This window comes from Pezoporus occidentalis, unplaced genomic scaffold (genome assembly GCF_034315485.1).
Source record: "Pezoporus occidentalis ecotype Australia unplaced genomic scaffold, CSIRO_AGI_Poc_V1 ctg23, whole genome shotgun sequence".
In the NCBI taxonomy this organism is placed as follows: Eukaryota; Metazoa; Chordata; class Aves; order Psittaciformes; family Psittacidae; genus Pezoporus; species Pezoporus occidentalis.
Window position 1 is genome coordinate 5752265 of NW_026914180.1, and position 21740 is coordinate 5774004.

General features: G+C 36.7%; 1 protein-coding gene across 2 annotated transcripts in view; it reads left to right on the forward strand.

Annotated features, from left to right (window-relative positions):
* Window positions 1-21740, forward strand: part of UBE3C (ubiquitin protein ligase E3C) — a 74232-nt gene that overhangs the window by 37931 nt on the left and 14561 nt on the right. For both annotated transcript variants that reach the window (XM_062621491.1, XM_062621492.1), the window contains 3 exons: window positions 2459-2556; window positions 5689-5821; window positions 8909-9156. In XM_062621491.1, coding sequence (XP_062477475.1) covers window positions 2459-2556; window positions 5689-5821; window positions 8909-9156 — 479 coding nt within the window. The remainder of the gene's footprint in view (window positions 1-2458; window positions 2557-5688; window positions 5822-8908; window positions 9157-21740) is intronic.

Genomic DNA, 21740 nt, shown 5'->3' on the forward strand with positions numbered 1-21740 from the left:
AGGACTTCTTGTAATGATTTAGAAAAAAAAAAAATAAAAGGTATGGTGGTCTAAATTTACCTTGATCACCTTCTCAATCTAGTTGCCAGATAACAACTAATTGTTTCAGTGTAAGTACTTCTCAGACTTTTGAATCAAGTTTTTTTTCAGTTTGGTTCTTCTCTTTAGAACTCGCCTATTCTAAGTGATTGCTAATACAAAATCTTAAAAACAGGTGTTTTATCCAAAATTGCCAGGCTTCAACAGGCCTGTATTCTATCTTACAGACTACATCAGTGATCCCTATAATTTCCGGATTCTCCCCTATGCTACTCGTCCTTCCCCTCATATGTACAGTATCTTGAGCTCTCTACCTTGTCTTCCTTCCCATAATAGCACCAGTTCCCTCCATTTCATGAGTTGTCTTGATTGGAGCAGTTGGTGGATAATGAATGCAAGTGCCGTCGTTGGTGCAGAGCAGCTACATGCCCTCATTTTGTTGGCTGGCTGTCAGACAAGCTGACACACTGAACAGAGCAGATAGCTGAGCTCTCCTTGCTGCTTCTGTAATCAGGTCACTAAAGGAATTCCTCTTCTCTGTCTAGCTGAAAATGTTAACAAAATTTAGCGTTTTTGAACCTCTTATTCTCTGTCAAAGTTAAAATTCAGCTGGTTAGCTCAAAAGGTGTGTTGGTGAGGAGGGATGACACTTTGTTCATGTAAGCCTCATTTTCATATGAAATCAGGCTAAAAAAGGTACAGTTGACATGCATGTGTGAAAACAAGCAGGTAACAATATGCACATGACTCATTTAATCCCTCTTGACTCCATATGGGTTAAAGCCAATTAGCATGAAAGTACTGCTGAATCACATATGGTCATGTTTATTTGTGCTTTTTCATTTACTTAAATGGCAGACTTGTGAGTTCTAAATGCCCTCTGTATTGATGACTCCATCCCATATTTCTCTTTAAAGAAAGAAGCTGTGATGGAGAAATGCAGATAAAATTGACTAATTGACTGGAATAATTGAACTGTCGAAGTCATGTAGTAGTTTACCTTTGCTGTACATGCACTTTTTACTTAAAATGCTTTTAACTGTTAGCTTAATAGGCTGCATACATCGGCTTTAATTAAAAATGTTTACTAAGCAAACTAAGGGTAATCACAGATAAGCATTCTATCAGAAATTCCAAAGGCTTGCAATGTTGAAACCTGACCTGAATGAATATACATCAAGTATACTAATGTTTTGGGTCACGTCATCTTAAATTGTTGCTTAAAATATCCCTACTTAAAGTGCTTTGATGAGTAAAAGAAGAAAAGAACATTGAAGTGTTGTCCAGTTGCAGCAGTGCAGCAAGATGCTAGGCACCACAGGTAGGAAGAAGCCAAAAGAAAAACTTAAAACTCTTATCGTAAATTTCCAGGCTGGGTAATAATATGGAGCATTTACTTCAGTTTTGTAACATGGGCTATGACTAGTCTAGACTCTGGAGTCTTTTTCTTTTTTTACAAGGTGACTATTAAACATGAAACAACTAAGGAGTTCTGGGTTTTGTTTCCTCTGTAGACTGAATCTAGGTGGGTCTTTAACCACAGTGTCTAGTCAGTGGACAATTCCTTTTTGTTTTTGCTGCGGTTAATTTACAGTGAGATATGTGCTCAGCAGCTGAGTTTCTTCCCATGAAGTTAGAGCAGGATTGGCACTCTACTGTGCATCCCCCAAAGATGAATTGTTTCCTAAAAACATCTTCTGTGGTTAGAAGGTTCAAAGGAACTGCATGATAGCTTGGGAAGTGCATGTGATTGAGTCTCTCTGTTTCTGGCACTGCTTCAGTTCTTCTCTAATCTTTTTTTTTTTCCTAAGCACATTACACAGTTTCTTGATGTTCTTCTCACTATTTCTGCAGGGGCTAGGATCTAATGTGATCCACTGTGACCTTGCTGTTAGAAGAGAAAACTCATTGAAATGTTATCTTTGTGTTGGTTTCATTAGGTTTGGTTTAATTCCTTAGGCTTTATGCCTAAAACGATTTGATTGAAAGTAGACGTATTTGAAAGCACAGTACCTTTAAACTGTTTTGGGCATTGGGATGGGGATACTGTGTATTCCTGCAATGAAAATTCTAATTGCTTACAACTTCTTAATTGTCTTCTATCATGTATTTTTCTTAATTTAAAAATTAAACTGTCAGTAACAAGAAAATAACATTTCCTCTGAATAAAATAAAAAATACAGGAGTACCTGTTTTTATACACATTTTGTTTTCCATGTGTTTTCACCACTTATGTTTCAATTTGCTTATACAAACTAATGTTTAAAGAAAGGTAAAGTTGTGTGTGACTGTTCAGTAAACAAACTATTTTAACATACATGTATTTTTATACAGAGTAAATTGAGCCACTTGATACAAAAAAAATGTTTTAAACAAATGTGCTTTCTAAAAGTTTTAAAATTATTGTTTCTATTTTAAGTGGGGTTGGAGCCAGCACCTCTGTCTGTATCTGAAGAACGACAACTTGCAATTCTGACAGAGCTGCCTTTTGTAGTTCCGTTTGAAGAAAGAGTAAAGGTACCTAATTTCTAATTTAATATGCAATTGGTTTTCTAGTTTTATGTTTTCAGTAAGTGTAAAAAAAAAAAAAAAAGGCACTCAGCTAAGTAGAAACTCACCCTAGTTAAGTTTATACTTACTAGGTGCTTTTCCCTACAGAAGGACATGATAGGCCATGCTGTTTCTCTTCAGTACTCATATGGCAGTTGAACATCTGAAGTTACTTTTCTCTTCTTTTACTAGTCATATTACCCTTTATGATAACTGCATTAAAATTAGAAACACATATTCCAAGATACATGAGAGCAGTCGTATGTTCATAATAAACTGCAGTCCTGATTCAGTGATTGATCTACATGATTGCACCCTCTTGTGGTAAGCAGAGCACTAACTAGTTGTGTATCTGTAATAAACAGATTCCAAGGTCAAGACTGGACACCTTTGTGCAGTGGGTTGATTTACTTAGGATGAGATGATGGATGTCCATTTTGGGAAAATAATGCCTAGAGATTAAATTTCTACATTAATAGCTGACTAGCTGAACTTTAATAGAGTATGTGATTTAAAACTCGCAAGATTCTTGTTGGATTTGCTTTTCAATGTTGTCTAGATTTTAAAGATGTAATTGTTCTGTTACCTGTTTTGGTTTGCATCATACTTTTTTAGAGCTCTTAATCTGTTAACGCACTTTTTTTTTTTTTCCTGAACTGCTTTTCTGAACTGTTCAACAGTATCAGTTACTTAAAAACTGCTTGCTGATTGTCTTGGAAACACTAAGTTGCAAGGCACCCTCAAAGGAATGAAGAATAGTTAGTTCCATAGGGGAAAGTAAATCAGTATTTGCCAAAAAAGACAGTGACAGATTTGATAGAAAAGGAGTGCTTTTCCAGGCTTATGAAACAGTTGTTCCCACAAAACATCTTAATATTGTGTGGGCAACTTTGCAGCAGGATAATAGGCAAATAGCTGAAAGTGACCTCAAGCAGGGATCTCTGTGTCATGATATAGCCACTGTTTACAACCTCTGGGCTTCCTAAACCTTGTGTTGAGATTTATATATGTTAAGTTTCTGGAATTCATAAAACCTTGTTCTCTTTACTGTGAGAGTGACAGAGCACTGGAACAAGTTGTCCATAGGGGTTGTGGAGTCTCCTACGTTGGAGATATTCAAGGCCCCCCTGGACAGGTTCCTGTGTGATGTACTCTAGGTTATCCTGCTCTTGCAGGAGGGTTGGACTAGATGATCTTTTGAGGTCCCTTCCAACCCTTAGGATTCTGTGATTCTGTGAATCGCAAACCTTGGGCAGGAATACCTCACTCCAGACCGTGTTGTCCAAGGCTCTGTCCAGCCTGGCCTTGGACACTGCCAGGGATAGAGCCACTTCTTTGGGCAACCCGTTCCAGTGCCTCATCACCCTTACAGTAAAGAATTTCTTCCTTGTGTCTATCCTGAACATTCCCTATTTAAGTTTGAACCCTTTACCCCTTGTCCTATCCCTACAGTCTCTGATGAAGAGTCCCTCTCAGGCATCCTTCCGATATCTGCCAGATACTGGAAGGCTGCTATGAGGTCTCCACACAGCTTTCTCTTCTCCAGGCTGAACAGCCCCAACTTTCTCAGCCTGTCTTCATACGGGAGGTGCTCCAGCCCCATTATCATCTGCATGGCCCTTCTCTGGACTTGCTCCAAGAGCTCCATGTCCTTCTTATGTTGAGGACACCAGAACTGCACACAGTGCTCCCAAGTGAAGTCTCACGAGGGCAGAGTAGAGGGGCAGGATCACCTCCTTCGACCTGCTGCTCACACTCCTCTTGATGCAGCCCAGAATGTGGTTGGCTTTCTGGGCTGCAAATGGACACTGCCGGCTCATGTTACGTTTCTCATCGACCAACACCCCAAGTCCTTCTTTGCAGGGCTGCTCTGAATCTCTTCTCTGCCCAACCTGTAGCTCTGCCTGGAATTGCCTCGACCTTGCACTTGCCTTGGTTGAAGCTCATAAGGTTGGCATTGTCCCACCTCTCGAGCATGTCAGGGTCCCTCTGGATGGCATTCCTTCCCTCCAACGTATCAGTTGAACCACACAGCTTGGTGTCATTGGCAAACTTGCTGAGGGTGCACTCAGTCACGCTGTCCATGTCGCTGACAAAGATGTTGAATGGGATCAGTCCCAACACTGAGTCCTGAGGGTCACCACTCATTATCAGCATCCAATTGGACATTCAGCCATTGACTGCAACTCTTTGCGAGCAACTGTCCAGACAGTTCTTTATCCACCGGGTGCCTTTGTCTGTTGTTGTCAGATTTTCCTCTTCCATGGTATGTTTGTTGGTTTTAAACTTCACTGGATGCACTTTCTTAGTCTTTTTAGTTAAGAAAGCAGCTTGTGACATTGTTAGGAGATTACATCCCTTAGAAAATGTACTCGATTATTTATTGGATATTGGAAAGCAGCAAGAGAGGACAGACTGCATTGAGGGTATTTTGAACATTATTAGGCATTGAGCAGCCCCATCCCATGGTAAATATTGACATAGAAATGCAGTTAGCCAGAGTTATTCTTCAGGTGAACTGTAGCAGTTCCTGCTGCGAGGACTTGGAAAGGGAAGATGTGAAGTTCGGTTTATACTTCAGCTTGCATTTTTTTGAATTGGTTCTTTGTTTAATATGGCAGTGCTATCCACTGTTTTGCTTTGAATTATTTGCTGACTCCTCCTCAGAGAACTGATACCTAGCTTCTTGTAACTAAGCCCTACAAAAAATTACCAGTTTTGAGGATTGCCTCTGTGTGTGCAGAATATTCATGTGAGTTTTTCCCTTTGTTTTTGAATACTTTGCATTTCAGAATTCTGAAAGTTAGGTAGAGGAAATTGTAATCACTGACACAGTGTTTGTAGATAGGCCTTTTTATGTAGAAAGAACTGAAGATGGTATCTTAGCACAAAAAAAGTTCTTTGCATGTCTGTCCTCTCCCCTTCCCTGTGACATGGCTCTGTATTATATTTCTGCAGCTCAGTGAGAGAGAAGACAAATCACTTGAAAGTGAGTGCCCAGAAGCAACTCAAAGGACAGTAATGTAGCAAATAACCATCTCTTATTGAATATTTAGATCTGCATGATGGCATCATTTTTCTTTTCACTTATTTTAATAGATTTTTCAAAGACTGATCTATGCTGATAAGCAAGAAGTTCAAGGAGATGGGCCATTTTTGGATGGAATTAATGTCACTATAAGGAGAAACTATATTTATGAAGATGCTTATGATAAACTTTCTCCTGAAAATGGTAGGTTTACAGTTAAGTTGTTGACGTGTTTCTAACATTTAACCATTCTTACCACGTAGTTACTACTTGATTACTTGAGTAGGATATTAAAAGTGTATCATCTCTAAGGTGTGAAAATTCTTATAAAGTTCCCCAATTTTTACAATAAAAGTTATTCTCATCCACATTCTTTTTGATTATTGCAGTCTCAGTCTCATGTGCACACCCTTCCTTAGTTCAAACCTACATTTATGGGGCTTTTCTTCCCACTTACTTGCCAATAAAGCTGCACTTTCTGTATTTATCTGTATAGTTTATTAGATACTATCTGCTTTGGTAATCTGTGTCAAGATATATATCTAGACTGCACAGGATTTGCTAGGTACAGTGTGCCTGATAAGGTTAATGCAGCACACTTTGATAGTATGGTGAAGTATTATTTTATCCCATTGATTTAAGTCATAAGTTAGTGTGATTTTGTGTGAGAGTGGCTACTCTAGAAACCAAAATTCCAGTATAGATAAAACCTGTCAAAATAAAGTCCTTATTAGCTGTATGGTATTTTTGCATATAAAAAGAATATTTGCTGAATACTTGGGGTTTGCCATATGAACTTCACCTGCTGTGCCACGTAAGTTCTCTCCTGGAGAACCACTTAGTTTAGAGAGGAGGAATATTGTTGCTATTCTTGGTTTGTATAAAATTACTGGAGAACATACTTTCCTTTACTCTGGAATTGGAAAATAGAAAAAGTTCAGTCTGTTGTGTTGCTCTTTCCTCCCTCCCTAAATACATGAAAATACAATTAAGAAACTGCAGTTGAATAATGCAATGTGATGTAACAGACAGGCCAACCTATTTGTTTAATAAGGTATCTTTAACTGAGAAGCACATTCTTTATGAAGACTACATTTCAACCTCTTGTAGCTTTATTAAATTAGTAAAGAGTTTTAGAATGCATGTTTCCTAAGCTTAACATACAGTCTGACAAGCTGGGTACTGGGATGTATTCCACCATTAGTGAGGTTGCAAGCAATATGAAATTGAGGGGAATAGTCAGTATACTGAAAGATCAGGTTGTCACTCAGGTGGCCTTCAACAGTGTGAATTAAGAGGCTTACAGAAACCTCATGAAGCTTAGGAAATACCAAATCCTGTAACTGTAGCAGTACTGACTGAGCACTGACTGACTAAAAAGTGTTTCTTTCAATAAAGGACTGTGGGGTTCATAGTGGACAACAAATTGAACAAATAAGGAGTTCCCCTTGGTGAGATGAAAGCTAACTGCATACTGGGCCACATTAGCAAGAATGTAACTCACCATTTCAGCACTTATAAACTGCGTATGACTTTGGGCTTCCCAGTATGATTTCAAGACTATAGAATGAATTGACTAAAATCAGTCTGGGAGATTGAACAGAGGATAGATGATGTTCTAGAATTGATGAGGAGAGAGCGAAGCACACTAATATGGAAGAGGCCTCCAGTTTGTTTACTGGCCCTGAGAAGAGAGCTGTTCAAAGTTAATGTTTCTGTAGTACGTTAACTGAGATAATTAACTTTATTAAGAAAACAAGATTAGAGTAGCAGAAATGTATTAGGCTGATTCTCGTGGGTTTATATTTTTACATGGTTGTCATATGCTTAATAATGTGCAAGCATTTATAATTTTTATTCCTGTGACTGTACTTTCGGAATATTCCACAATAGCCTCCATTGGACTCCAGTAACAGTTCAGTTACATTCTAGTTACGAGTAACAAAACTGAGCTCGCCTTTTCAGAGCTTACACTAACTTGGAGTCCATGTCTACCTGATCACCTGTTTTGACATGTGAATTGGTTTTAGGACCAGTCTTCCCTCCTTGCTATAAATCTGGTTGTCAGTATGTAGAGGAAGAGGCAAATAATTTTCTTCATAGGACCCCAAAAAGCACTGAACCAACATTTTCCATATATAAAAGTTTTAACATCAGTGCTCTGTATCTCAGGAGTCTCAAGACAAAGAGTGCCTGTATGCTTTAGAGTCTCTTTTGCCAGTGGTCTATTTTTTTGTTTTGAATGGTGATGAGTATTGAGTGAACCTGTTGCAGTGCCTATGGCTAAAAATGGCCAGCTGCTATTTCCAGCAAGCAGAATTGTTGTGCAGGAGAGCATTTAACTTGATGAAATACTAATAGGTAACTTAAAAATAGCGAAGTGTGAAACTGGAAATTACTAGCAGATGTAGAGGCATTTTCTAATGGGAGAAAGACACTTGGTGGTTCAGGAGAAATTCTGTTGCTACAATGTGCTGAAGATTCCCCTGTAAGCATCAGCTGGCCACCCATAACGTGTGCATTTGTAGCACATGGAAGCAGTAGAAAGTTTTACTGCTACTGGTTTATTACTGATTGCTTTGGTGGGATGCAAGTGGAGTTAATGCAAGGGTTTGCATAAAAGTTATGTATTTGGTTAGATCTTGGGAAACCTTCATGAATTGAGAAAAAAGGACCTTCTTCCGTGTTATGTATACTCAGTTCAACAATTAAATACTGCTGCTTTCTCAAGCAGCAGCATTCTATGAAACACGTGGAACACCTGCCTTCATAACATGTCAATCTTTACCCCACCTTGCTCACTGGAATTACACGACATAGCAATAGGTCCAAAGTATCAAAAATATTGTGTTTAATTTCAAATACTGTAATGGTGTAGTGTAACAATCAACCCCTCTAAGGGAATGCAAAGTTTATTGACGGTCCCTTCAGACAGGAGAAAGTTGAGCCTTGAATTCACAATATTTTATATTTTAATATTTTATATATGTTTTCAAATTATTCTTTGTTCTCTTTAAAATATTCTGTGGGTTTTTTTTCCTTCCCCTACCAAGTGTCTTTCCATTCCGTCTTTTGTTGGCTCTTAAAGCAAGGTCCTTTGTACAAAGTGAGTTTCACCTACTGAATTTGCCAAAATTCAAGCCAGTAATAGGTTTTTGCTACTACTTACTAGTTCAATTTTTATATAAAGTTAGTGTAGATATGTTTGTATGTGTATCTACATGTGTTTTTATCCAAACAAAATTCAAGCAGATAGTTGTATTTGAGTCTGTGTCTCTCCTTTCTTTGCAGAACCTGACTTAAAAAAGCGCATTCGTGTTCACTTACTTAATGCACATGGTCTTGATGAAGCTGGTATTGATGGTGGTGGCATTTTCAGAGAATTCCTGAATGAACTACTTAAATCAGGATTTAACCCCAACCAGGGATTTTTTAAGACCACCAATGAGGGACTTCTTTACCCCAACCCTGCTGCGCAGATGCTCGTTGGAGATTCTTATGCCCGACATTACTACTTTCTTGGAAGAATGCTTGGAAAGGTAAAACTAGTATTGCACAATATAAAGCTGTAGCAGTACTGGAATTATTCAGTAATGTTTTCTTTTTAGATAGGGGTGGATGGGAAAAAATGACGTGTTTTTCTAGTTGAGGAAAAATAACTTACATATGTTGGATCTGGACATTATGTGTACATATCACCCAAATTTCTGGTTCATTTTAGTAAGCTACATACTTGAGTAATACAAGAGAATTAGAGATACTGTGACTGCCGGCTGAGCAAAGTGTGCATATCTCTGCTCCTGTGTTTAGCCTCTTGCTTAAAGCTAAGTTGATTAAAGCCAATAGAACTGCTCTGTTTATGGGGATTTTTAACTTGGAGCTTTCCGGAATTTGATTGCAGTTATGTTTTCATCATTTGGAATACAGGAAATTAATATTTTCAGAAACAGTTTCTAGTTGTATGAGGTGCACAGTTCTTGCTAGTAGTTAAAATTTTCTGTGAGCATTTACCATACTTTAATGCCATATGCAAATTATCTTTCACTTACTCTTCTTGGGGTTTTTTGTGTGTTTTGCATCTTGATATTTTGGTGGTTTGAATATTCAAAGACTAGTATACACTTGTTGAGCTAGATGATAAATGAAGTGGCAGGGAGAAAAAAACCCCGACATTATAAACATCCATTACATTCAGTTTTCTTTTATGGTCAGGTTTAGTACTGAGGCACTTTCCTTCTGAGTCCTTGAAATAATTTTTGTAAAGCTAATAATTGTGGGACAAAGTTTGGAATACAAATTCAGGAAAAAAATGTATTGATTGCTACTTAGCTATCTAAACCTGAAGTTATTTAAGATGTAGAAGTCCCATTTAACTACCTCAAGTGTTTTGGAGGCTAAAATCCTGCTGGCTTGCAATGAGATTTAACATACAGTTGGATGTACTTTTAGTATAGCTGGAAGTGGTTTAAGAGGATGTTGTTGGCAACCTTGAGTTGCTGAAACAGAGTGCTCTTCTTTGAAGTTGCCAGTCAACTGATTGAGATTAAACTGCCACTTTGTAGGCAAATTCCCTGCTAATGCATCCTAACTATTTCAATATACAAACTTGTTAAATAATGAAAATTTCAAATCAACCATTTCAGTAAGATAATATAATCTCTGAAGGATGGTCCTGCTCTTAATGAGAGATGGATTCATTACTAATACAATGGTTTGTAATTATGACCTATGTTATGTATCCAAGGCTTCATTTTCTTTCTGCATCTTACAGATTTTTGGATCAGGGAAGCAAATACTGCTGTGGTATTGTGAGGAAGTTACTTCACTCAAAAATGTTTAGTGTTTATCTAAGGAATAGGGTAGGGCTCAATTGTTGAAATACTATTTTTAAAAAAACTGTAATTCTGAGTCTTTAATTCCCTCTGTTGAAACAACACATTGCCTTCTGTAATTGGATTTCAAATACTAGCATAAAGACAGAAGTTGCAAAATAGGTTTTATCTCCCATAGAGTGCTACAAGTATAGTTTCGGTTTTGTCTTTTTAAAATCAGAAGATCTATTATTTAACATTTTGAAAACATAAATTGTTTTTGTATTTGCAGTATGTTTACATAAGGTAAGAATTGACAGTGTTAATTAATAATTACCCCTACCCAGGTGCACAGACACCTTTTTAGTAGTGTATTTAGAGACTTGATGAATTAAACAGAAAGATAAGGCACGACCATGATATTCATAACCTGCCGGTATTGTGATCTTAGTTAAGTTATTGAATACTCACTCATCCGTTTTCAAAAATGTGTCCATTTGATGCTTTGCACAGGGTTATTTGAGAGCGATAGTGGATTATTAAAAGCCCCTTTGTAAACAAAATAGATCTAATGCAAAGGAAGCGATCAGGCATCCACAGCAATTTCTTATTTGTGGAAACCAGTATGTAAAGAGTGCTGCCACCAAAAACTCTCACATAAGAAGTTTCAGTGTTATCAGAAAACAAATACATTAAAATATAATAATTTATAGAAACTCTTTGTCTCTTGGAAACCATTTCATACTAATACCCAAATGCATTTAACTTTCAGTACCATAGGTTTATACCTAATTCAGTTTTCCTTCCCATCAGGAATTTTCTGACAACTTGACATCTTCTGTGTTAATAGATCAGTTCAGAAGCAGAAATATCTGAAAATTTAAAACTTGCCTTTAAAAATGGTGTATCTGAAAAATTATTTTAACCCTAGATAAATTATTGACAATGTGGGGTGTATTTTTTGTAGTTACTGAAGAAGTTGTAATCTATATAAGTGTATAAACTGCATGGCTGTCCATGCAACTTTTACTTATCACTGAATGAGCAGAAGGTTTTGTAGAAATAATACCATGTGAGCATGCAATTGCTTATGTTGTCTGAAATAATTCATTAAAAAAGGGGGGGGGGGAGGGGGGCAGAAATGAGTTTGCTTAAACAACAGCTACTCAAACACTTCCAAAGTTTACATTTCTCAACTTTCAGTGACTTAACTCTGTAATGTAAATATTATTTTAACAGCGGTGCCTTTTAAGCTTTTTCCTTTCTCTTCCTTAAATGTGAAAGCTCAGCTTACCCGTGCACTCCTCTGGTAGCAGTCTCCAACTACTGCGGGGTTTGCAACTTGAACTTGCCAGTTTCACCCACTGGAAGCATAGCAGTGACTTTCTGAGTTCCAGGCTTCACCTGAGAGCTGAGGGTGTCCTGGGTTGTCTGGGATGTTCACACAGAGGTGTTCCAGCCCCAGATCATCTTTGTTATCCTCTCTGGAAAGTAAAGTCTAGTCATTCTGTGTGGTGCCATAGAAGTATGGGTGGGCTGTCATAATTCTTTTGTTCTCTCAGTAGGTGGGATTGGGCTGTGGGGAGGCACATGATTTGGTTTAACATCCTTTCCACGTGCAGTAGTTGTTCTGGCAGCACTGAAAGTCTTTCCATGTGCAGACTTCCTTGCTGCAGCCTTCCAGGGTAGTAGACGGCTCAGGAGAACACAAAAGTTGCTATTTTGACAGGCTGCCAAAACTTCAAGCAGCATAGGCAGAGAAGGGAAGTTTGGAAGCAACACCTGGGAATCTTAAAAGGATTTCCTCCATTCTGATTCTTGAATGGCCTGCTGAAAATCTGGAAGGGTTGAAATGCCTGTTAACCATTTCAGCAGAAACAGTGATCAGCAGAACAGTGACAGATACAGTATTAAAATCTGAATTTCACTGTTCAAATCTCAGCTCAGTCTTGGATGCCGTTACTATCTTTCTCCATTTCCAGTTCACATTTGCATTTATTCAATGATGTTAATGTGGCAGATGCTGTGGAAAAGGATGTTCTTCACATTTTGAATTGCTTGACATCAAGTAGCTAATTCTTTTGACAATTTACTTAAATTTCATGAAGTATCAGCATTAGTTTAAGAATGTGGCAGGAAGCCTAAAGACAGCTCAGAATGATAATTTTTACGGTTTCCTCTTCCTTTTTGACATAAACCTGCTAGTTTTTGCATATAATATGTTTTGCAATAATTGTCTTTGCACCTTTGACAAACTGACTATGACGCCCAGTGATTTTTCCCTAATACATCCAGGATCTTTGCTTATACTGAATGCTACCATCTCCATTTCTCTTCTCTTATTCCAGCATATTGAAGAGCATTAGTGAGTCATGCATAGATGTTGCTGAAGAACATACGCAGTATCTTTGAAATGTAATTTGAAGTCTCTTTTATAAGCAATAGAATCTGCACTCCTTGGAAGGCATTGGGAGTTTTCTGAAGAGATTTAGATTTTTTTCCCAAGACTTAGCTTTTGTCTTAAATGGTTGGAAAAGCAGTATAAAGAGCAGAATGTGTTTTGAAATGAGTTCTTCCTTTGTGGACCCAGATAGAAGAAGCAGCAAGGTCCGAGTAAACCCTGTTTGAAATTTTATCATTGTTTTGATGACGGATAGAAGAGGTAATCTAGGTTTAATCTTTGATCATTAATTTGTGTGGCCTGGTGGATATTATATTGATGAAGGTTTAACTTGTTTACTTGCATATGACATTTTATAGCTTACTGTACTGATTTAAGATACAATGGACTGTTCTCTGTAGATATTTAAATGTTGTTAAACACATGACTGAAAAAAGTTGTATGTCTTTTGGTAAAATTAAGCATTTGAAGGGTAATAGTAGATCAAATACAAATTTTATTACCCTATAGTAAATGTGGGGCCATTAATTATTGCTAAGATTATTTTTCTATATCTTAAGTGTGTCCTCTGGTTACTGTTTGTAACTTTGAATAGAGCTGTGATCGTTTGTTGTGCAATATATGATTCCTCTTTGGAAGGTGTAATCCTAAGATTAGCAGTGTCCACAGTATACATTTTGCAGAGAAACTACAATAGTACTCGATCATCCTTGGGCCTTATCTAAAACAGATTTAATCAATGGGAGTCTTTTTACAGCAAGATCTGGATCAGATCCTAAACTCTTGAATCATGAATAAGCTGCACATATAGAGTCAAAACCTTCAAGCAAATATTTCTGGTTATATATATTTGTGTGCCCTTTTTGTGCCAAAAGCTTGTAGGGAGAAAATAAAACAAGAAAATTTTGCAATGAGAAGAATTGGGTTTTGTATACTTGAATATTTCATAGCATGCTGCGTCAAGCATTGTGCTGATATTTGTCCTTTGTTTCTCTGATTGTTGAAGGGTGGCTTTTTTTCTTCTTCTGATTTTTAGGCTACCCTTTCCTTTTGCTTACTGCCCAATTAATTAAGATCCACTTTGGTTTGGCTTAAATGAGTATACTCTTAATTGATTAGTACTGCAGCCACAACTCATACTGCTAGTGTCTGGAAAGATAGGTATGGAATTAGTGATACTGACACAAGGAGGAGGTAATTTGTATAAACTTTTTATTTTATTAATTTTAGTAACCCTGTACATGATTTTGTAGACTCAGCATTTTGCTTAAAAGCAAGTTATGTGATGATCATTTGTCTCAGAAAATCCTGAATCGTCTGAAAATGGAATCAGACCAGAAATTTAGCATGTAAAGTGGCATGCTCTTATATGTTTACAATGGAGAAACACAATTGTAAGAGCAAAATTGACACCTTATGGAAGTTTTTTCATGATTTATGAATGTAGATGTAAACTAATCTGAATCTATTTTCTGACATGGTTGTTCAGCTTGACAATTCCTTTGTGTACAGGTTCATTTAACATAACCAATTATGTTTTGATTGCAAATAGCTATGTTAGTAGCAACCTTGTAAACACATGTCTAGTACTAAAAGACTACTGAAATGTGGTATTGTAACTCTAAATCTTTAGGAAAGAAAAGTGTGTATTGATGGATTGTGATATTTATTGGGTCATAATGTATTTAAATTTTCTTTAATGCATATGTTAGTGATTGTTTACCCTGATGAAGTGCATAGAGGTCTCTGCAAGGAGTTCTGCATGGAAAGAATTACCTCATGTCAGTGGTCACTCCTCAATTAAAAGTTCCATTAGCAGATGATTCCTGCTTCTGGTTTGTGTACTGATTGCATTTTATTGCCTCTAAATCAGGTTCCTAGACAGGGAATAAATAAACAGTGTGTGTGGTAATGGTATCCTGATCCTTTTTCACAGTTGGGAACACCTACATCCATTTCAATCAATTAGGTTTGGAATATTTACTGAAATTCTTTATTCTACTTGAATGGTCTTTAAAAATGACTAATTTCACTGCTGTTAAAATACAGATTTATCTTAGAAGCAGCTCCATCTTTTATCTTCAGCTCTTACTAAATTACGTTTAAATTTGAGACAAGAAAATCTATTACGCCTTTACTGGAACTTCAGCAGTGAATGGTAACTTTGTTATCCAGTGCATCCACAGGTAGCTCTTGTCCTTCTCTCTCCCATCCCTCAAAACCCCCCCAAATGATGTTGACAGCAATTTATATCTTACACATGGTGAAAGTTAGAATTGTTCCTATTAAAACAGAAAGTAAGTACCAAGCTGATGAAGTGGTGGTTTTCTTCAAGGACTGACATTTCTGGAGCACTATATTTTGGTAGTAAAAAATTCTGTAATAAAATTACATATGTCCTAAATTCTTAGAGTAAAAGTGCGAGCATGACTTTACATTTTTAAATTAAAAATTAAGTCAAGGTCATTATACTTGATATATTTCAATGGAGTCTTTGGAAATGAATTCCTACATTGTTATGGTAATGTGTTCATGAGTCAGTTGTGAGTTTGCTTTATGCTTATCATGCACCTGCAGTCCATTTCGGGTATTTACACTGACTGCAGCAAATTTGTCAGGCGGGCCTTTTGTATCTGAGTCTTGCTACCCCCACGTCTCTGGAACTTCGATGGACTTGTACTTACCGACCTTCCAATTCCCAGTAGGTGGGGAGTCGGAAGTAAAACCGGCTTACAAAAGGCTTTATTTTTTGGGAGGCGGGGAAATGAATACATGTGAAGATACTAGAACTGCTACAAGGGATGTTAATAGGGCTCCCTCAGAAGCCTTAATCACAAGCATCTAGCTGTGGAATTTTGGACTCCTGCTTTTTTAAAAGACAGAAAAGGTATCCATTATTTGAACAAAAAGTTCTGGATAAATTTTTACAGTTGAATAGGGAAGATAATGTATCAGATTTTTCCATTACTATGGTGATAGAAATGCATCTAGATATCTCTGCTATTATATTGCTCTGAGAACTGAGAAACAGTAACTTAAAGCTACCAGGCAGTAGATGTACTCTGCATTGTGACACACGATAGAATTACGTTTGTTTTACCATATTGGCATTAGTATCAGTTTGTTTTTCCTCACTTTAAAGCACATGAAATATATCTGTAAGAAATTACTTTATCTTATACTAAATGCTAGCTTTAAAAATGCTTCAAAAATACAAATACATGTTAATTTTAATGTAATATATTTTTTGCTTTATCTTTTTCATTGTGGTAGAAAAGGCTTTGCTGCCCCAAAAGCTTTGTGAGTGTGATGAGATATTTCTAGGGTATAAATAATAAGGTAGAAGGAAGTTCTAATGGTTTTGCTATTTTTCTATCATTTTTATTAATGGTTCTGTACAGCTTTGAAGATCTATTGCACTCTGTAAGTGCTAAGTATTATTTAATAGTATCTGTTTAAAATGACTGAAATTGAAAGGGTTATGGTCTTGGGGGCTGATTAGGGAAATAACTGAATTTAAGCCCAGTTGTTTACTGCCTCAGCCCAGGCAGTACTGTGTGTCTTTCTCGGGGTATGACTTTAGCATTGTTTATGTTTTAAAATACAGTTCTGGGTTGTAAAGGATTAATGGAAAGTAGGAGCAATGACTGATTAATTATTTTTCCTTGAGAGATTTTAGTTAAAATAATAAATGAGAGAATTAATTGTAGACCTGAAAATGTAAGTGTAGGCACAAAAGCTGCCTCACAGTCAGGGAAGTTTAGTTGGTTCATCTGTGAATTTGTTTACACAGTTTGAACTTTATTCAACATGTTGTAATGCTCATGAAACCTCTCCTCTATATAGCTAATTTGTCTGCAGTGACTAGACTGGCTTTAATTTTGTCATTTTAAAATGTGGCAGAAAGTCTTCTCTTTCTGAAGAGCTGTTTCCTAAATGTGGGGATCATACCTGAACAATACCTTGTGTCACCATGTAGTGCTTATATAATTTTGTGATAGTTACCCTGTGTAGTCCCAGTAAGATATTTACTTGCATTATTTTGAAAACAAGAAAAAAAAACCTCCTTCTCCAGAGAGCTGTAAGTTTTCTTCCTTTCTTACTATGTACTGTGTACAGTTGTCCTTCCAGCTGAGATCTTTTTTCCATAATATATTAAAGTTACTGATTGCCAGTCTATATTCTGAAAGTTGCCTGCCTTAAAGAACCGTTCCTTGTGCCCCACATCACAGGTGTTTAATGAATGCATTCAGTATATCTAAGTAGATGAGAATATTTTCTCATTAGATGACCCAGCTGTGGTCTGCATCATGGAGTAGAGGCTTTTGTAGCTAGTCCATGTTGCCACCAATTATAATTGAACTGTACTGTAATCACAAGTAGCTAATATTATTTAAAAGAGAAACAGTAGACTCCAGACTGTGTTTTGTGTGTGAAGTCAAAAAACTATTAACCGCAGTAGGTCTTCTGTTATTTTGCTTGTTTTTAATATACTGGTGTGTTCTCCAGGCATTCAGACACAGAGTGAGAGGGAGGTGCATGAGGTTATTTTTACTGAATATTACTTCTTCCATAGTGAAGTAATTTCTCTTGGCCTTTTAACCAGGAAAAACTTCTTTTAACCGTTTACTAAAAAAAAAAACCAACAAAAAAAAACCCCAAATGCTAAAAAAAAAAGAAAAGGCTAGCAAATATCGTGAGATAATTGGACAACACTGGGGTGAAGAGTAGCCAAAGTAATTTGTTTGAAAAGCTAGACTTGTTTGCCTTTTTTTTGTTTGTTTCAGAAGCTTTTAACTTGCTTTAATGGTTATCTAGAGATGTCGTAATTTTGCCTAAAGAGCATCCTGTAGGCATTTGAAATGGTGCTGGGAAATTCAGGTTGGCCCTTTCAGCAGGCTTAATCTTTTAGCTACTGAGAATGCATCACCCTATGAGCATTATAGTTCTTGTGGCTTGTGTGAATGCCCTTGATGTAGACATCCCTGTCTCTGCTTCAGACTGGTCTCTTGCTCCAAGCTTGCATCTCCAGATTGTGTTTCCATGGAAGTGAAATCCTAATACTCCCAGCTTTTTGAGGAGGCAGAGGTATAATAGACTCTATTAAGGTGTTTGTTGTGTTGTGTGTCATCCTTTGCCCTCCCCTTCCCACCCAGTGTTAGAAATTAGAAATCGAATGTCATGTTTGACCACCAACTGCTCCTTTCATGACTTCCTATCTGCATTTTTTGCTTTACATAAATAGCAGTTTATGGGACTGCAGGATAGTAGACAGTGAAGTCAAGGGGCTCGTTAGATAGGAAAGCTGGAAACATGAACTCTGAGAATTCATCACATAAAATGGTGTTGGGCCCATTGGTGATGACCACAGGAGTTAAAAGGCTCACCAAAGCGTAAGAGTACTTGAAATTTGAGGTTAGTTTTAAAATATGTATTGGTTAAACTTGCTGACTTTAATCCCTTGAAGCAGTGTATGAACAGGAACTTCAGACTTAGTCAAACAGAAAGAAGTAGCCTCCCTCCAAGAACAAGCCAGTTTCTTTCTTCACTGTTGTTACTCACTGGCTGCTGGAGGAAAACAGAGGACTGCTTCTGTGGGGAGAACATGACCTTGTATTATGTTAAAGTACATACATAAATATATTCTGATGGTGCAGCTTCATATGGCAGCTAATTAATCTGACAGTTACTTCTGTAAGAGGTGGTCACTATTCCCTTGCCTGTCACCAGTGCTGGGCTCCTGCCTCCTTTATGCTGATGTTGCAGAAGGGTGGTTCAGAGAGGTCAGTGGACAGAAAACTAAGTTTAAAATCAGGTAGTTTAAACAGCTCCCCAAGACAAATCATAAGAGGAAAGAAAGAAGGAGTGACTCTTCCTTTTGGTCGTTAGATCAATGGAGTAAGACTAGTACTCATTATGGTTCAATTCCTTGGGGAACTGGCTGCTCTGAGGTTTGTGAAACAAATGGCATTGCTGTTCTACCCAGTTACAGCTGTAGCTGTGAGCTGAATCAGATTCTGACTTGAAAGAAACCTCAGCTTCAAACATGCTGTGTCCACCAACATTCACCATGCCCTGCCCAAACCCAAAACTCAACACCCCAGACAAGGCATGACCCAAATCATCTGAAAATTCATAACCTTATTCAGCATGTTGTAATGTAACCAATGTGCGTAACCATTACTACATGACTACTCCACTTGCAAACAAACCCAGTTGAATCAGCAACCTAATTTGTTTCATCACTCTGTCAGAAATGGGTGGAATCACATCTTCTAGCAGCAACAGGTAATTTAATTAGTTTATGCTGACTGAGATACAGGGAAGTTGGATGGAAACTGAAAAATAAAGTTTTGGTTTGTTTACTCGTGTTCAGTTGTACACGGTATTTCTCTGCATCTCTGTGCAGGGCTGGAACTGTAATGGTATCTTTTACTTCTTTGAAACAAACCCGAAGTTTACCATGATTTTATTTACCAGAGTTTTAGTGCATTTTTTAATCAAACTTTATTAGGATAGCTTGACTTGGAAACTAATTAAAGGATTACTGTTCGTCTTGTTTCAAAAAATTACTTTCGTAATATTGCAATCACTTAGCTAAGTGAAGGAGTAATTAAAGTTATTCTCAAGTTGCACAATTTAGTTTATTTAAAAATGCTTTATATAGTTTTTAGATGAAGTTATAAATGTTCACTTTGGAACTACCTGAAGATTAATAGTGATGCATTGGAAATGCATTATTTTTTTATTGATTCTTAATGTAGTAAATTACTGAAGTTATTTGGCAGCAAACAGAAGTAGCCAGTGATGTTGTTCACATTTATTTTCCTGATAGCATCACAATTTGCATTAATTGCATTGCAGCTGCACTCACTTATATTAAAAAGCTTCTACTATAATTAATCCTTTTTATTTCAAATCATTTTGGCACAATTTCTAGCAATAAACACTCATAAAAGACAGACACTTGAAAAATAACATACAAGTTTCTTCAATATACCTATTGCTGTTTTTTCCTGACAAGGAATTATTGATAGGCTTCTAGGATCAAGTGTTGCAAGTGGCTGAGACTTAAGATCAGCTTGAAAAATGCTAAGTGGATTATTTTACATAAAAAATAGACAGGTTTTGAATTTGTGTAATTAACCTGTGTTTAGAAAATACCTTGATTTATGTCTACTTTTGTATTTCAGTTGCATACATTATGGAAATTTAATTTATAATCCATTTAGCTGATGTGATCATAGTTTTTAGTGCTATCATTTATTAGTCCTTGTATATTAAATGCTCTAAAGGCTTAAACCTGCCTTGTGTAAAAAATTACACCTCTACATTTACATTTTATGAGTCATAGATGGAATTCCATTTTAAATTCGGGTAGCTTTGATATATTTAAGGAATTACAATGGCTTTATTGTTACTAATGCAGGAACAGCAAACACTGACCTTATACATTGCAAATTAATGATTTATCCCTTTAGTTTGCTTTTAAAGTCAAGTATACAAATGAGGATTTCGACTTCTACACCTTGAATAAATCATACAGCTCTAAATATAATGCACCCTTTGGCTTTGAACTCGTTATTCTGAGTTCTTTCTGGAAGGTCTAACTCACCTCACAGAAATGTTCTTTCAAAAGTTTAAGGAATTGTGTATATTTTTCTTAACGTCTTTGTTAGAATATCATTGAATGATTATAGCTACATTTTTTCATTTTTTTTCCCTTTTTTTTGCCTCATTGTGCTTCCTTTTCTAAGTATGCAGCAGATTATGGGGGAATTAAGTAATGCCAAAGCGCTGCTCTTAAAGAGTAAAAAGAGAACAAACAATAATGCTGTGTTGATGTCTTTTCTGATCAGCCTGGCAGTGATATTAATGATAGTATAAAGATTTGGTTGTCGTTAGAGATGCTGATGTGGCAAACAGATTGGACAATGGGAAAGGCTATGCAAAGGCACCATGTTTCAGGAATGTTTTTTTAAAGGCAACAGTGTTTTGGTTTTCCTTTATTCATGTAGGTTCTCTCTAAAGTATGGTATGCTTTCTCTCTTGAGCTCAGAATTTTCCATCTCTCCTTTTGAGAGCTACCATAAATAAGTACTGATGGGAAAGAAACGACAAGAAGTTCTTATATGAAAAAATACACAAAGTTGCTCTGCATTGTATGGAAATGTGGTCAAATAGCAGATAACTGAGAGTAGAATTGCTGGAGTTTCGTGCATTTTTGAAAATTCTTAGGGAAACTCTCAGTTTACAGTAAAAATACATTTTTTGTGAGTCCTGCATATTTGAGTCAGGCTCATTTTTGGTTCAGTAATCCTTTGAAGGTCAAAACAGTGCCAGGTGTAGGAGGGATTGGACATATGGTACAGTCATAACTGGTAGGCTCTTGGCTTAGAAAATTAGGGTGGTTTGATGCCATTAAGCAGCAGAATTCACCAAAAATATGCAGTGATGGATCTGTACAACATGCAAGAGAAATAATGTGTTTGGATTAGTTTAGAATGTACTGTTTTTTACGTAGTTAATTTTACTGGACAGACAATTTTACATGTATCATGAATGGGAAAATATTGTTTGTGACGATGCTAATGCAGGTAGAAATGCTAAATATTTTTGGAAGACATTCTGATGCATTTGCATTGTCCTTTAGTAAACTTGGCTTTTCTTGCCAGTCTGTGCAATTGATAACACTTCCTGTTTGCTCTCATACTTAGGACAAGAAGATTAATGACAGATAAGTGGTGACCTTTTTAAATCACCACATAATTAGTTTGTAAAATGTGGGACTTGGTATTTCACAAGAATATCCAAATTTCAAACTTCAGATGAATGTTTTTAAATCTTTGCAATACATGGGCTAGTGCCATACCAGAAGATCGTATTCAGCCACTGAATTTAGGAGTTACCA